The following is a 15,580-nucleotide window of genomic DNA, read 5'->3' as shown; positions in this document are numbered from 1 at the left end:
AGAGGTCCAGAACCATTGCAGGTGCAGTGACAGATGATCGGTCTAGAGGCTCCTCTGCGGGGGATTACATAGAAGACGTTGAACCAGAGGCGCCTCCTCACCGCAGGTGAAGAAAGGCCTCTATGGCGAAGAGGAAGGCAAGCCTTCCGACGGATGCGCCCTCTGGGGGCCGTTGGATCAGCAATCTGACCTTCAGCAGTCCTCCGAAGAGGAGTCTCTGTAAGTGAACTCCCCGAGGGAGAGAAACACTAGCAGGAGAGACTGATGATGGACTTAGTTTCCCCCTCGTAGGTTGATCAGGAACGGGAGAAACTAAGCCGTCAGCTACCGTAGAGTCTGGAGTGGAAGAGATGGGTGAAACCGCATTGGATACCTCTGACACCACAACGTCGACAAGAGACAAGAGGATCAATCTCTCGAGACCCAAGGTTGGTTAACAATAAATCGGTCTACGCTATCACTCGACAGTCTCTCGAAAGAGACCGACCAAGTGGGAGCTTCGGAGGAGGTTTGGGCAACGGAAGAAGAGGCCTTGGGTTTTTCTCCCTTCGAAGGAGAAATATCCCATTTGGATTTCTTCCGTCCTCGCGAAAACCTTTCTCACTGGGAGGCAGACCACTCCCTACACTCAATGCACTTGTTGACACTATCACACCGTTGGTCCCTACAAGAAGGACAAAGGGCGTGAGGATCACTCTCGACCGCTGACACGAACGTTCCAAAGGGGTGGTCGGGAAAACCAGGGCAGGTGTGCATGATCGCAGAGGCCAACTTCACATACACAGAAACTAGAAAAAGAAAGAACAAAAGCAATTAAATGGCAGCCAATATGACGGCGAGGATGAGAGCGGACACGTCCGACCACTATCAGAGCCGAGAGCAAAGTGAGCTCAAGCACAGGTGTGAGGGGGTGGGTAGGGTTGCAAGCTACCCTCCCCGAACCCCGCTAACTAGCGGTGTGGGTAGTAAACCCTCGTTAAAAATTAATGGCTCGTCATTTCAGCTACGCCGAAAGTAATACCCCTATTAAATAGCGTGGTTTGTATTCCAGTCGCGGACCAAGTCTAATTTTCGCAGCGGTATTTGAATGGTAAACAGATCTATAAATGATGATTCCCATAGAGCAAGAAGCCTTCCAGACGTACGATTATGTAAGGACTACTTCTAACCCATCATAGTGGCCTTGACGCCTGAGGGTGTCTGGTAGAGCATTCCACTTACCTGGGATGAACCTAGTTAACTCACAAAGGGTCTGTGAAACAGTGCCCCTTTTTTGTTGACGTAAGTCACGACCATAGTATTGTTGAGTATCAAACACCCTGTCAAACTCTCTTGGAAAGCTTGCAAGGATTTCCAGCAAATTGGTATACATGTGCTTTTCTTCCTTGGACCATTTCACTGAAAGACTGGTTAGCAGAGATGTTATGGTTGGCGGAAGAGCAGAAGCAAAGGCGTACAGCATGGAGCATCCGTTGGTAAGTGAGCTGAAGTTCATGGGTTCCATGGATGAGACTTTCACTGGTTTCAAGGGCATCTTTAACGAGATAAAGAAATTGGCGAAGCAACTGCCCATAAGTATGTTCTTCCAATCGTGAGAAAATGCCACAACCCCCTCCTCCAACTGCTGAACCCAAGACTGAGCCTCAGTCTTCACCACCATCTCTGCCAAACAAGGGTTCTTCCGAGCAATTGTAAAGCAAAATAAAAATTAAATTACTGTAATAAGTACTTTAACTATTAAAATCAAATTTAATACAGTACAGGTATGCATAGCCTCTACTGTAATTTTTTTTTTTTTTTTTTTTTTACATAAGTTTAATTCATTTTGTGTACTGTAAATAACTTTTTTTTTTTTTTATGGAAGTATAATTTTCATATACTGTAGCAGCACAGTACATATGTCTCATCCTCCATCCACATCACCAACTGTACTTTTTGGTGGAATATTTTCCTGTAAGTTGTCAAATTGTACAATACTGCATAATACTGTATGTACTGTTACGGTTATATTTTCATCTATGTAAATACTGTAATGTTATGAAAAATAATTTAATATTTAGTATGGTAGGCCTACATACTGTACATGATCAGTAAATACCATAATTCTGTATTTACACGAGTATGGTACGTACATACATGATCAGTATGAACCGTACTTTTGCATCCATAAAAATAATTACACTAATAAATTTGTTTGTTTTTTCTACATCTATGTTTTCATATACTGTACAGTACAGTAATTGAGTGATTTTAGTAGCTAGAGTGTGATACCCTACAGTAAGCAAGAGACGATGCATCAAGAGATGCTTCACTGCTTCACAGCATGATACCGAGTAGAACTTCCTATGAAAATGGTTAGTGGTGTTTGTACTGTTACTTTTTATTTCTATTTTCATTCTTAGTGTAGTACTGTATCACTGTTAATACTGTATTACAGTAATGTATAGTAATTTTATATTAACTACTGTACAGTATTATAATACTGTATGCAAACCTTACAGTACCATATACGATGAGTAATGTAGGTAGGTGTATAGGCTATGTGTACAGTGAGTTGTACAATGGTGTTACAAGTGTTACCTTAGCTAATTAAGGTGAACTGTTGTACACATATTACAGTAATATACAAGACAGTATCAGCAAGTGTTATTTGATAGGAACAACGTTGCTTTTTGTTACAGTACTGTATTTACATATAAGTGGGTCAATGACTTGTGTTACATATACAGTACCGTAGTCTTACCATGAACTGTACGTACATACGTACAGTACTCGTGTGCATATACAGATACTGAAGTGTGTTCTTACAATGATACAATACTTACGCTGTGATAGAAACCAAGTAAAATCAATATACTGTAGAACAGTGCAGTAAATTGGATACCTAGTGTGTTAGTTGCCCGTGCTTAGGCAATGTGCAATGAGTTAACCCACCTTAATGCAGCAAGTGTTTGCAAATTTTCTCTTTTCGCGCCCGTCTCTATTACCTAACCCCCACAAATAAGGAGAGCTGACTGTACATTTATATAACACTATTCACTTTATAGCTGTGGTGTGTTTTGAACGACAAAGTAAAATAAAATTTCACAGATTTGAGGCAAAGAAAAATTAAGTACAGTAATGTTTTATTTATACGTGATATGTCGTCGTAGGTCGTGTTTGGGCGGAGAGGGATGGTTGCAGATCATTACATTAAGTTAGGTTAGGTTAGGATAGCTTACATCCTTATTCTTATCTCTATGTTTTACCTAATCTGAAAAAAAAAAATGGGTGGCAACAGTTTCCCACAAAACACAGATGCCTAGGGTATTTTTCCTTGATTTTAGTGTGGTTTATACATATTGCTACAGTATTAGTATATGGTGTAATACACTAGTTTTTGAGTTTTCCAACACATGCACCTTGGTTTCCCACAGTGATTCCCCATATTGTTAAATGAGGGTAGGTTAACACAAAGAACTGGTCTGCATCCACATTATTGGTCAGATATTTATAAACCATAACATAACGACATGGCCAGTGGTGGCTCGTGATAAGTACTATGGAACTGCAGCACCCCATATCTTTATTTGACATTATTGATGATATACAATACTGCAAAATGATTTTCCTTTAATTCTTTCTTAAGCCTAATGTCAGTAGCCATCCTTCACTTTGAGAAAAATCAAAGATTCTTTGTATGGAACTGTACACTCCGCAGTTCCAGCTGCGTGGTGTTTGGTCATAGTGCGCATGCGCACAAGAAGCTATAAGCAAGTTTGATCTATGGACAGAGAGAGAGAGAGTACTGTCATTCTCACAGTGACGTCCTTGACGTGTAGGTGAAGGGTAGTTATTCGGTTTTACTCCACCTGTGTTGTGCTAGAAAACTGTGTACTGTACTATATTCTTGAATGGAATAAAATGTGACAAGTAAAAATTGTTTGATTTTGTTGGTTTAGGATTCTATCAATTAACTGAATACATTTTCTTATTCCTGTTTGTTTCCTTCCACACAATATTAGAAAGAAGATTAAAAATTTTTTGGGACCAGCACCCCCACTGGTTTTAGTCACAAACCGCAACTGCAATATGCTATATTTAATTATTATTACTATTATAATAATGATTCATCTATTTGGCATGAAACTCCTCCTCCCCCTCTCCTCCTCCTCCTATGTCTATTGACGCAAAGAGCCTCAATTAGATTTCGCCAGTCATCTCTATCTTGAGCTTTTAATTCAATACTTCTCCATTCGTCATCTCCTACTTCGCGCTTCATAGTCCTCAGCCATGTAGGCCTGTGTCTTCCAATTCTTCTAGTGCCTTGTGGAACCCAGTTGAACGTTTGGTGAACTAATCTCTCTTGGGGAGTGCGAAGAGCACGCCCAAACCATCTCCATCTACCCCTCATCCTGATCTCATCCACATATGGCACTCGAGTAATCTCTCATATAGTTTCATTTCTAACCCTTTCCTCCCTTTTAACTCCCAATATCCTTCTGAGGGCTTTGTTCTCAAATCTACTAAATCTATAGCAGATAGTTTTCAATGTCATACCATGACTCATGTCCATAGAGTATCATCGATCTCGCTAAACTGAAATATAGTCTGATTTTTAAATGTAATTTCAGGCGATTTGATTTCCAAATTTTACTTAACCTAGCCATTGTCCAGTTTGCTTTTTTCAATCTTTCACTAAACTCTAATTCTAAAGACCATGTATTGGAGATCATAGTTCCTAAATAGTTAAATGATTCTACCTCATTAATCCTTCTCCTTCCAGTTATATTTCATCCTCCATTGCATACTCCATTCTCATCATCTCTGTCTTTCTTCTATTTATCTTCAGCTCAACCTCGTGTGATATTTCAGGCATTCTGGTAAGCAAGCATTGCAAATCCTGGGGTGTTCTGCTAACAGGCACAGCATCTTCACCATACTTTAGGTCTGCTAAATTCCTATCAACAATTGAGTCCAATACTTCTCCACCATCTCCAACTGTTCAACTCATTACAAAATCCATGAGGAGAATAAACAACATAGGTGACAACACTTTCCTTTGGACTAGGGGGAAAGTCGCAGGAGGGGGGAAGGATGCAAGTGGGGGAAGGATGCAAGAGGGGGAAGGATTCAAGAGGGGGAAGGATGCAAGAGGGAGAAGGATGAAAGAGGAGGAAGGATGCAAGAGGGAGATGGTTGCAAGAAGGGGGGAAGGACACAGTAGGGGGGAAGGTCAAAGGAGGGGAAAGGTTGCGATAGGGGTAGGTCATAGGAGGGGGATCGACGCAGGAGGGGAAAGGACGCAGGAGGGGAAAGGACGCAGGAGGGGGAAAGACGCAGGAGGGGGAAAGATGCAGGAGGGGGAAAGACGCAGGAGGGAGAGGTTGCAGGTGGGATGAGGTTGCAGGAGGGAGGTCACAGGAGGGGAAAGGTTGCGATAGGGGTAGGTCATAGGAGGGGGATCAACACAGGAGGGGAAAGGACGCAGGAGGGGGAAAGACGCAGGAGGGAGAGGTTGCAGGTGGGATGAGGTTGCAGGAGGGATGAGGTTGCAGGAGGGAGGTCACAGGAGGGGAAAGGTTGCGATAGGGGTAGGTCATAGGAGGGGGATCAACACAGGAGGGGAAAGGACGCAGGAGGGGGAAAGACGCAGGAGGGAGAGGTTGCAGGTGGGATGAGGTTGCAGGAGGGAGGTCACAGGAGGGGAAAGGTTGCGATAGGGGTAGGTCATAGGAGGGGGATCAACACAGGAGGGGAAAGGACGCAGGAGGGGGAAAGACGCAGGAGGGAGAGGTTGCAGGTGGGATGAGGTTGCAGGAGGGAGGTCACAGGAGGGGAAAGGTTGCGATAGGGGTAGGTCATAGGAGGGGGATCGACACAGGAGGGGAAAGGACGCAGGAGGGGGAAAGACGCAGGAGGGAGAGGTTGCAGGTGGGATGAGGTTGCAGGAGGGATGAGGTTGCAGGAGGGATGAGGTTGCAGGAGGGATGAGGTTGCAGGAGAGGGGAAGGTTGCAGGAGAGGGGAATGTCACAGGAGGGGGAAAGGTCACAGGATGGGGTAAGGTCGCAGGAAGGGGTAAGGTCGCAGGAGTGGGGTAAGGTCACAGCAGGAGCAAGATCACAGGAGTGGGGAAGGTCGCAGTAGGAACAAGATCACAGGAGTGGGGGAGGTCGCAGGAGGAGCAAGGTCACAGGAGTGGGGAAGGTCGCAGAAGGGGGAAGGTCGCAGAAGGGGGGAGGTCGCAGATGGGGGTAAGGTCGCAGGAGGGGGAACGGTCAGAAGAGGGGGAAGGTCGCAGGAGGGGGGAAAGGTCACAGGAGGGGGAAAGGTCACAGGAGGGGGGAAAGGTCACAGGAGGGGGAAATGTCACAGGAGGGGCGAAAGGCTGCAGGACGGGGGGGGGGGGGAAGGATGCAGGACGGGGGGGGGGAAAGGATGCAGGACGGGGGGGGAAGGATGCAAGAGGGGGAGGGTTGCAAGAAGGACGAGAAGGACGCAGGAGGGGGAAGGTTGCAAGAAGGGGGAGAGGACACAGGAGGGGGAAGATCGCAGGAGGGGGAAGGTCGCAGGAGGGGAAAGATAGCAGGGGGAGTAAGATCGCAGAATGGGGGAAGGACGCACAATGGGGGAAGGACGCACAATGGGGGAAGGAAGCAAGAGGGGGAAGTTTGCAAGGGGGAGAAGTTTGCAAGGGGGAGAAGTTCACAAGAGGGGGAGGTTGAAGGTGGAATGAAGTTGCAGGAGGGGAGAAGGTCAAGGAGGGGGGAAGGTTGGAGGAGGGGAGAAGGTCACAGGAGAGGGAAATGTTGGAGGAGGGGGAAAGGTTGGAGGAAGGGGGAAGGTCACAGGAGGGGGAAAGGTTGGGGGAAAGGTCGAAGGAGGGGGAAAGGTCGAAGGAGGGGGAAAGGTCAAAGGAGGGGGAAGGGTGGGGGGAGGGGAAGTCGCAGGAGGGGGAAGTCGCAGGAGGGGAAGGTCGCAGGAGGGGGGAAAGATACTAGGGGAAAGGTCGCAGGAGAGGGGAAAGATGCTGGGGGAAAGATCGCAGGAGGGGGGTAAGGTCGCAGAAGGGGGTAAGGTCACAGAAGGGGGTAAGGTCGCAGGAGGGGGAAGGTCGCAGGAGGGGGAAGGTCGCAAAAGGAGGGAAGGTCGCAGAAGGGGGAAGGTCGCAGTAGGGGAAAGGTCGCAGGAGGGGAGAAGTTCACAGGAGGGGGAAGGTCGCAGGAGGGGGAGGGTCCCAGGAGGGGGACGGTCGCAGGAGGGGGGAGGTCACAGGAGGGGAGAAGGTCATTTGCAGGAGGGAGAAAGGTCATTTGCACGAGTGGGGAAGGTCATAGGTGGGGGGAAGGTCATAGGTGGGGGGAAGGTCGCAGGAGGGGGGAAGGTCGCAGGTGAGGGGAAGGTCGCAGGTGGGGGGGAAGGTCGCAGGTGGGGGGGGAAGGTCGCAGGTGGGGGGGGGAAGGTCGCAGGTGGGGGGGGAAGGTCGCAGGATGGGGAAAGGTCGCAGGAGGGGGGAAAGGTTACAGCAGGGAGAAAATTACATGAGTGGGAAGTCACAGGAGGAGGAGAAGGTCAGAAGAAGGAAGGAAAGGGTCGCAGCAGGAAGGAGAGGAACAGTAAAGGGAAAAGTCGCAGGAGGGCGGAAGGTTCACAGAAGGGAGGGACGGTCATAGGTGGAGGGAAGGTTACAGGAGGGACGAAGGTTACAGGAGGGACAAAGGTTACAGGAGGGGGAAAGGTTGCACAAGGGGTAAGGGTCACAGGAGTGGCAAATGGTCACAGGAGGAGGGAAAGCCGTAGTAAGAGGAAGGAAAGTTGCAGTAGGGGAGGAAGCCTGCAGGATACAAGGGAAGGTCACAGGCAGGAAGAAGGCCAAGTTTGGTTACGGTGATTTAGCTTAGGTTAGCTGGGTACCTTACGTTAATTTGTATCCTATTTATATCTAACAACCCTACACATTGCCAACTCTAGTCGCCATAGGAAATTCATCTGTAACACCCAATTTTTACTGATAAGTTAAACAATGATTGTTCTTATATTTTATTATTTATCTGGTAAAATATGAATTTCCAGAAGTTTTTTATATTACCGATGGTGATGATGACTTTTCAGTTGAAATTGTTTTTTATAACTTGAGGAAAATACATTTCCACTAGAAAATAATTTCCAGTATGAATTTATATCAAAACTGTATGAAATACATGGAAAGAAATCTGAAAAAGATTACTTTACCTGGGTTAAGACTAACAGGGAAATTGTATACAATATTGCATATTCACCATGTTCAGTGTTATACTTTACATATTCATTCGAGGAAAGACATTTATCATATACCCAGACGGTGCCTATTTCAAAAACGCTATTTTGTGCTTTATCCATTTCTGAACATAAATACTGGGGAAAACTATCCATTCATGAATTTTCCTAACCCAATTAGAAAACCAAAATACGGGGATAGCAGTAGGAAACCGTAGTTTTAGGGTAAACACCAAAAACAAGTTATCTCGAGCAATAGTAATGGTCAAAAATGTGTAACATACAAAAGATAACCAGTTGGGAAAATATATGGTACATGTAAGTAGTAGCAAATTAAAGTATCATAATTACCAAGGTAGCCTAGATGGAGAAAGCTGGTCAAAAAAATCGACCCCACATAAAAGTTGGAAAAGATGCAGACAAAGAAGAAGAAGAAGAATTACCGATACCTATAACTTCCATTAGGTGGTTTTTGCCCCGCCGTAGCTTAATTTGCTTGCAAATCAACATTATCTCATTGCTCTTCTGTTTTGGTAATCGGTACATGGATGAGCTATGCACGACAATCATATGGGCCACTATTTTGAGAATATTCTTGACTTTCAGATGAGTAACAATAACCTATGTACTGAATGGAGAGAGTTTTCAACATAATCAATAATTGAAATTAATGAAATTACACTAAATTTTGAAATATATTGAACCTCCCTTTTGAAGACATCATCTTGTGATGGCAATCCTGCAGGAACGTAAGCGAAGGGTTGGAAAAAATGACTGCTGTAGAACAAGATCTGGGAACTTGTGCATAAATATTTGTAAGTTTATAATTGCTTACAAATACCAGGTAATAATTACGTCATACTAAAACATAACGGCTGCCTAAGGCGATTACGAACAATGCACGTACAATAACTCAACAAAAGTAAAGACTTAGACAATAAGGGGTGAATGTAGTTGGTTAAGACAGGTGTAAACTTATTCATTATAGTATCAAATCTATCTTATTTTGGGATTTTTTTTAACTTCGTCTGAAATACGACGTTAGGAGACTTTTTTTTTTTTTCCTTTTTATGAAATATTATGATTTAGGGTTTCCTTGCCAGGAGTGAAACTGTAGGGAAGCAAATACAAGGTTGAGTCTTAAGGTAGGTTAGGGATACAGCGGTCTAAGGGGTTGAGGTCACAGAGAGGCTCCTGGTTAGGTTGGGAGGAAAACCTTAGTTTAGGTGTTCGTGTTTTTTCCCTCCAAAGATGTCATTTATCAGTCATAACTTTTGAAACTTTACTCCCGTTCCATCCCAACCAACTACATAGTCTCCGACAATGACATGATGTTCACATTTCGGTAAAATTATAGAACAGTACAAAAAACGGTTTGTAAAAAATAAGATTTTTTTCATGGATTTTTTTGATGTTTTGAATGTTTTTGGTAATAATTTCTGGTGGAAATCATAGTTTTTGAGTCGACTACCATAATTGGAAAGCTATGGGTTTAGGATAAGTATTGTCATCAATTACTTTCAAAACACCTTAAAATATAGTGTAATAGTCCAATTGTACAATATCTAGATTATCATCATGTAAAACTAGTCATTGTAATAATAAAAGTTACCGTAATCAAAGCAGGGGTAATAGTAACGAAACACGATCAAAACCGAGTAATAGCACGGAAACACAATTAAAACACTAGGGCTTGATTCTTCAATACCATTTTTCATGGAGTCATTCATATTATTATTACTTGCCAAGCTACAACCTTAGTTGGAAAAACAGAATGCTATAAGCCCTAGGGCTTATAGCAGTGTTCAACTTACTACAAATACCTCCTTACTTAATTCAGTTAATGATTTATTGGTTTTTGTTTACCCATAGGTCGCTTCACTTGGGGTTAAACTATCTCATTGCTCCTATGTTCTGGCAAGCGGTACATGTTGTGCTACGTTCTTTAAACCCGTTCAATAGTATTTTGGCATTATTTTATTTACAGTATTCAATGTATCTCTTAGTTCATAAAAAAAAGCTCGCAAAAGCAAGTGAAAGCAACACATGCACACTAACTCACCATCAATATCCCAAATGTAAACAATGGTCTTGGAGTAAAAAATAGACTTCACATTTTAATCGACTGGTCTGTAAGTTATTATGCCCCAGCCACTATCAAACATATAGAGAAAAATACCAAACTAGCCAGCACTCGTCCATTTCTTATAGCGAATTTCAGTTTTTTTTTAAATTACAGCACAGAACAGTATCATATATTAACCTGGTGGTTTAGCTAAATTTCGAGGTGGGGGGTGGATAAAAAATGGCTGTTGTAGAACAATAACTGGGAACTTGTGCATAAATATTTGGAAGCTTCCAACTGGTTATATAAGCAAAGGTAATGATTACGTCATACAAAAAACAAAACAGCATGCACAAGCGAATGTAAGCAACGCATGCGCAATGCTAATAACTCGCCATCAGTCTCCCAAATGTAAACAAACAATGGAGTTAAGAGTGAGAAATACTTCATAATTTAATCAACTGATACTCAAGTTATTATGCTGCCCCTCCCATTAAACATATAGAGAAAAATAGCAAACAAGCCAACACTCATCCATTTCTTATAGCGAATTCCAGTTTCGCTGGTAATTGAAGTATCGTATATTAACCTTAACACAATAAATAAAGTAAGTCCTGTAATCATATTGTATAATCCAATATTGAAAACAAACAAAGAAGAGATCTAATACATAAAACATTGGTCTTTCATTCGCTTCTAACAAGAAACTTACAACAGAAGCACCACATATAAGTTTTATTTTTTTTTCGGAGCTACCAATGGAAGGAGGCTACTTTAGCCTGTGCCAAGATGACGTAAGCAGCAAAACGTCAATCTTTCATCAAAACCAGTACCTTCATTAATAGAGGTTTCTGCCAGTAGTATATGGGATTCAAAATAGTGATATCGGCATGATCTATTCTATTATGCGAGATTCAATATTCTAACTAATATTGCACTGTTCTATAATGAAACCCCTATTTCAATCGATCAATACTAAAGTTATTGTGCCCCAGCCCCATTTAGTCATACAGAGAAAAATGCCTAATTAGCCAGCACTCATCAATTTCTTATAGAAGAATATTCCAGATTCACTAGAAATTGATGTAGGCCTATATAACAACTATGAATAGACAGGTGCAATTATGCTGCACCACGGAAATTAAAATTGGTCAATATGATTCAATTTAAGGGGGGGTTAAAGGCCTAACCTTATGTATAGGCCTATAGACATCCTATTGTAGATTTTCGAGATGATAGGGCATCCTAGCCGGTCAGGTAAGGACGTGGTGCCATCGGTTTCATTTAGTGTATTACAGGGCAATGTAACCTAGGAAAACAACTACTTTATCTTATAGAAAAAATTACGCTCTCTTTGAAAATGACACTCGTTCCCGTCGCAAATGAATAGTTTCAGAAATATATATACATCTATATCCTCCGATAATGGGGGACCCCCAGTGGGAACTCGGGGTTTTGGGTGGGGAAAACATACTGGGGAATCGATATATAAATGTAAAACAAGCCTTTTCTTCTCTATACATTACCTTCTTGAAATTATAATAACCAGAGGAAAATACAAAACAGTTTATCTGGATAAACTTTGGAGGCGCCGTTGCAAAGATTGTGTCATGAAAAAATACAGTAACCAGTGCTGCCAACGTCCAGTGTAGATCAAATGTTATTTTGTGACCTGTCATACTACTAGGCTAGGTTAGGTGGGTTTGTTAGGTTCTGTGCCCTTTTTGTACTTTATATATATTGAGTAAAACTTAAATGGAGAAATTATTTAAAATAAGTATGGAAATATCGGTTTCATTGTATATTATTACATCTCAATGTATCCTAGTATTCCAACTACTTTTTCTTATAGGAAAAATTACGCTCCCTTCGAAAATAACACTCGTTCCCGTCGCAAATGAATAGTTACAGAAATATATATACATCTATATCCGCCGATAATGGGGGACCCCCAGTGGGAACTCGGGGTTTTGGGTGGGGAAAACATACTGGGGAATCGATATATAACCGTAATTCAGTCCTTTTCTTCTCTATACATTTCTTTCTGGTATTTATTATAACCGTAGGAAAAGACAAATCAGTATACCTGGATATATTTGGGAGGAGCCGTTTCAAAGGTTATTTCTTGTAGTAATACAGTAACCAGTGCTGCCAACGCCTGATGTAGATTAAATGTTAGCATTCCATACCTGATGTAGATCAAATGTTAGCGTTTCATGCTAACATTAGCCCCCATTTGTTCGTTTGTTCGTTCGCCCCACCTTCCGTCCTTCGTTTCTCTCCATTATTACTCTTTTTATTACCGTATTATTTTCTCATTTTATATTCCCATTCAATTTAATTTATCATACATTCCATTTTACCTTCCTATATTGGGTTTATTTGTTTTGTTATTTCCTTTCCCATTTGTTCATACGTTCGTTTCATCAGTTTCCGATCTGCGCATATATCCCCCCGCCCCCTGCGCAGGAGTTTCCACTCCCCCTTTTACTCTTTTTATTAGTGTTATTTTCTCATTTTTTATTCCCATTCAATATTATTTATCATTCATAACATTTTACCTTCCTATATTGGTTTTATTTGTTGGGTTATTTCTTTATCCCTTCCCGGTTTCACATAAATACTTACCCTGGACTAGTTTTTTTATCCAGTTAATTCTCGGTATGATCTCCTCATTTTATATTCCCATTCACTATTATTTAACGTTCATTCCATTTTATCTTCCTATATTGTTTGTATTTATTTTTGTTGGTTAGTTCCTTTTCTCTCCTCTGTGTCTTATAAAACTTTTCTTTCGTCTAGTTTCCGTATTTAGTTCATTCATGTTTTCTCTTTTTTTCTTTTTTTTTCCCTTAACCAATCATCACTCTAGGCCTATTCAAATATCTCCCTACCCCCCCCCCCCTTCCTTTATCTCTGTATGCGCTGTTTTCCGACCCATTGTTCCCCTGCCTTTCCCGTTTTAACCTTTGACCTAGTTACTTGTCCTTCGTTACTAGTGCGTTTTTTTTCGCGTATTTTGAGATGGAACATATTATAGAAACTTGTACCGGTTGCAGCATTCCGTATCTAAAAGCAGTGGCTCAATTCCATGGTGATTTTGGTGATAATTCAGGTTATGTTGACCATTTTCTTAATCCCAGTCATAGAAGTTAATCCGTCAGTCTCTTCCTTCCGAGTCCAGCAAGTTTCGACGTTTCCTTCATAAAAGTAAGTCATTCCTCAATAGTCATTATTCGTGTTTTGTGACCGGGGTACTTCTAGGCAAGGTTAGGTGGGTTTGTTAAGTTCTGTGGCCTTTCTGTACTTTTTATATATTTCGTACCAGTTATATGGAGAAATTATTGAATATATCTGAGGAGATATTTAGCAGTTCTAGCTCTAGTAATGCCATCGTGTCGTTGGTAGTTCTGTGTACCATTCGTCTCCGTTGGTAGTACTGTGTATCAAGGTAAGTCATTCCCCCATTCTTATTATATGTGTTTTGTGACCGGGGTACTTCTAGGCAAGGTTAGGTGGGTTTGTTAGGTTCTGTGGCCTTTTGGTACTCTTTATTTATTGTGTAATAGTTTTATGGAAGTATTATTTAGTTTACGTATGGAAAAATTTATTTCTACCTCTAGTAATGACATCGTGCCGTTGGTAACACTGTGTACCATTCGTCATCGTTGGTAGTTCTGTCAAACATTGGTAACGTTGCTAATGTTATCGTCCCCGACATCTGTTGTTTATATATTTTAACTCAGTATATATGTCCACAGTGTTAATATTTATATGGTTAATTTGTATTGTATTTCATTGTGTGATTTCGTACAGGAAATATATGATTTCCTATAGTAGATATCGTGATTTAACTGGTTTTCTCATTCATTTCATCCGTAATAACATCAACCTATTCGTCAACTTATAACTAACCGAATTGGTTGATCTGTTTGTTTGCGATTGAAATGGTCATCAAAATCGGTTAAATCTCGTTATTTGCTATAGGAAATCATATATTTCTTGTGCGTAGTCACTCGATGTAATAATATACAAAATTACCGAAATATCTATCATTACTGTCGTTAGTAATGCCGTTGGTAACTCTGTGTACCATATGTCAACATTGGTAACACTGTGTATTATTGGTAACGTTGCTAATGTTATCGTTCGCAGTACATTCGTAAGAGAAGTGACACCGTGCAACTCAAAGTTAGCCGAATTGGTTGGTCTGTTTGTTTCCGATTGAAATGAACATCAAATTCGGTTAATTCACGTTATTTACTATAGGAAAACATATATTTTCTGTTCGAAATCTCACCCTGTAATACAATACAAAATTACCGTGCCATCGGTCAAGTTAGGTTAGGTTATTCGGTAACAATGGACCTGTCTCAATATTTGTTTTATCTAGACCTAGGGGGCCCCTATTCTTTTTTATCTTGAAGGTTATTTAGCATTCCTTATAAGCTTATTTTTTTTAAACTTAAAATCATTTGAAATACTAAAAACCTTGATAACTTTCTTTTCAAGATCAGAAAGCAGCCACACACTGGACTACACTGGACTTAGCATTAACCATTAATTATCGATTTCTTTGGCTTCGTGACTATTATTATTTTACAAAAGTAACTTTTAACAAATATAAACATAAATACATACCTTGAACAGACGAATAAGGAAGTTTCATGAACTTCCCGAGCCACTGGTGGGTCGGCCAGACCATTAGGCTGAGGAAAGCTCATATTGGCCTAATAACCAAAATTGGCTAACCAAAAAGCTATGGCTTCCAGCTAGTTGAATCATATCAATTATTAATCCTCAAAATTAAACTATCTAGCGACTTCATTATGCACATACGAATCTCAATTTGCCGTATCACATTACAATAACACAATTAATCTTAACACTTTCCCGCCGTTGAGATAATGGAACGACGTGAAAAAGTTACGGTAGTCGAACTTCTTCTAAAGAATATATTTCACGATCCTTGACTCTGATTTCTTCAATGCATCTTTAAAAAAATGTCATCAATCACAAAAAAAAAGTTTAAAAAAAATATGACTAACTTTATGTAATATGTACTATGTGCGTGTATCAAGAATTTGTTACAGATGGTTTCAAATAATTGGAACCAAGATGTATGTCAACAGTAGGTTCTAGAGTTTTCTAGAATGAGCCACCATTATTATTATTATTATTATTATTATTATTATTATTATTATTATTATTATTATTATTATCAGCTAAGCTACAAACCTAATTGGAAAAGCAGGATGCTATAAGCCCAAGGGCTTCA

The 15,580-nt window shown here is 41.1% G+C and overlaps 1 protein-coding gene across 1 annotated transcript in view; it reads right to left on the bottom strand.

The window, feature by feature from the left end:
* Positions 1–15,193, bottom strand: part of LOC137640256 (uncharacterized) — a 121,894-nt gene extending 106,701 nt beyond the window's left edge. Inside the window, exon 1 of the mRNA XM_068372846.1 lies at positions 14,944–15,193. Coding sequence (XP_068228947.1) covers positions 14,944–15,007 — 64 coding nt within the window. The 5' untranslated portion in view covers positions 15,008–15,193. The remainder of the gene's footprint in view (positions 1–14,943) is intronic.
* Positions 15,194–15,580: the final 387 nt, after the last annotated feature.

The sequence above is a fragment of the Palaemon carinicauda genome, chromosome 4, assembly GCF_036898095.1.
Source record: "Palaemon carinicauda isolate YSFRI2023 chromosome 4, ASM3689809v2, whole genome shotgun sequence".
Taxonomy (NCBI): Eukaryota; Metazoa; Arthropoda; class Malacostraca; order Decapoda; family Palaemonidae; genus Palaemon; species Palaemon carinicauda.
This window is presented reverse-complemented; position numbering and strand designations above follow the sequence as displayed.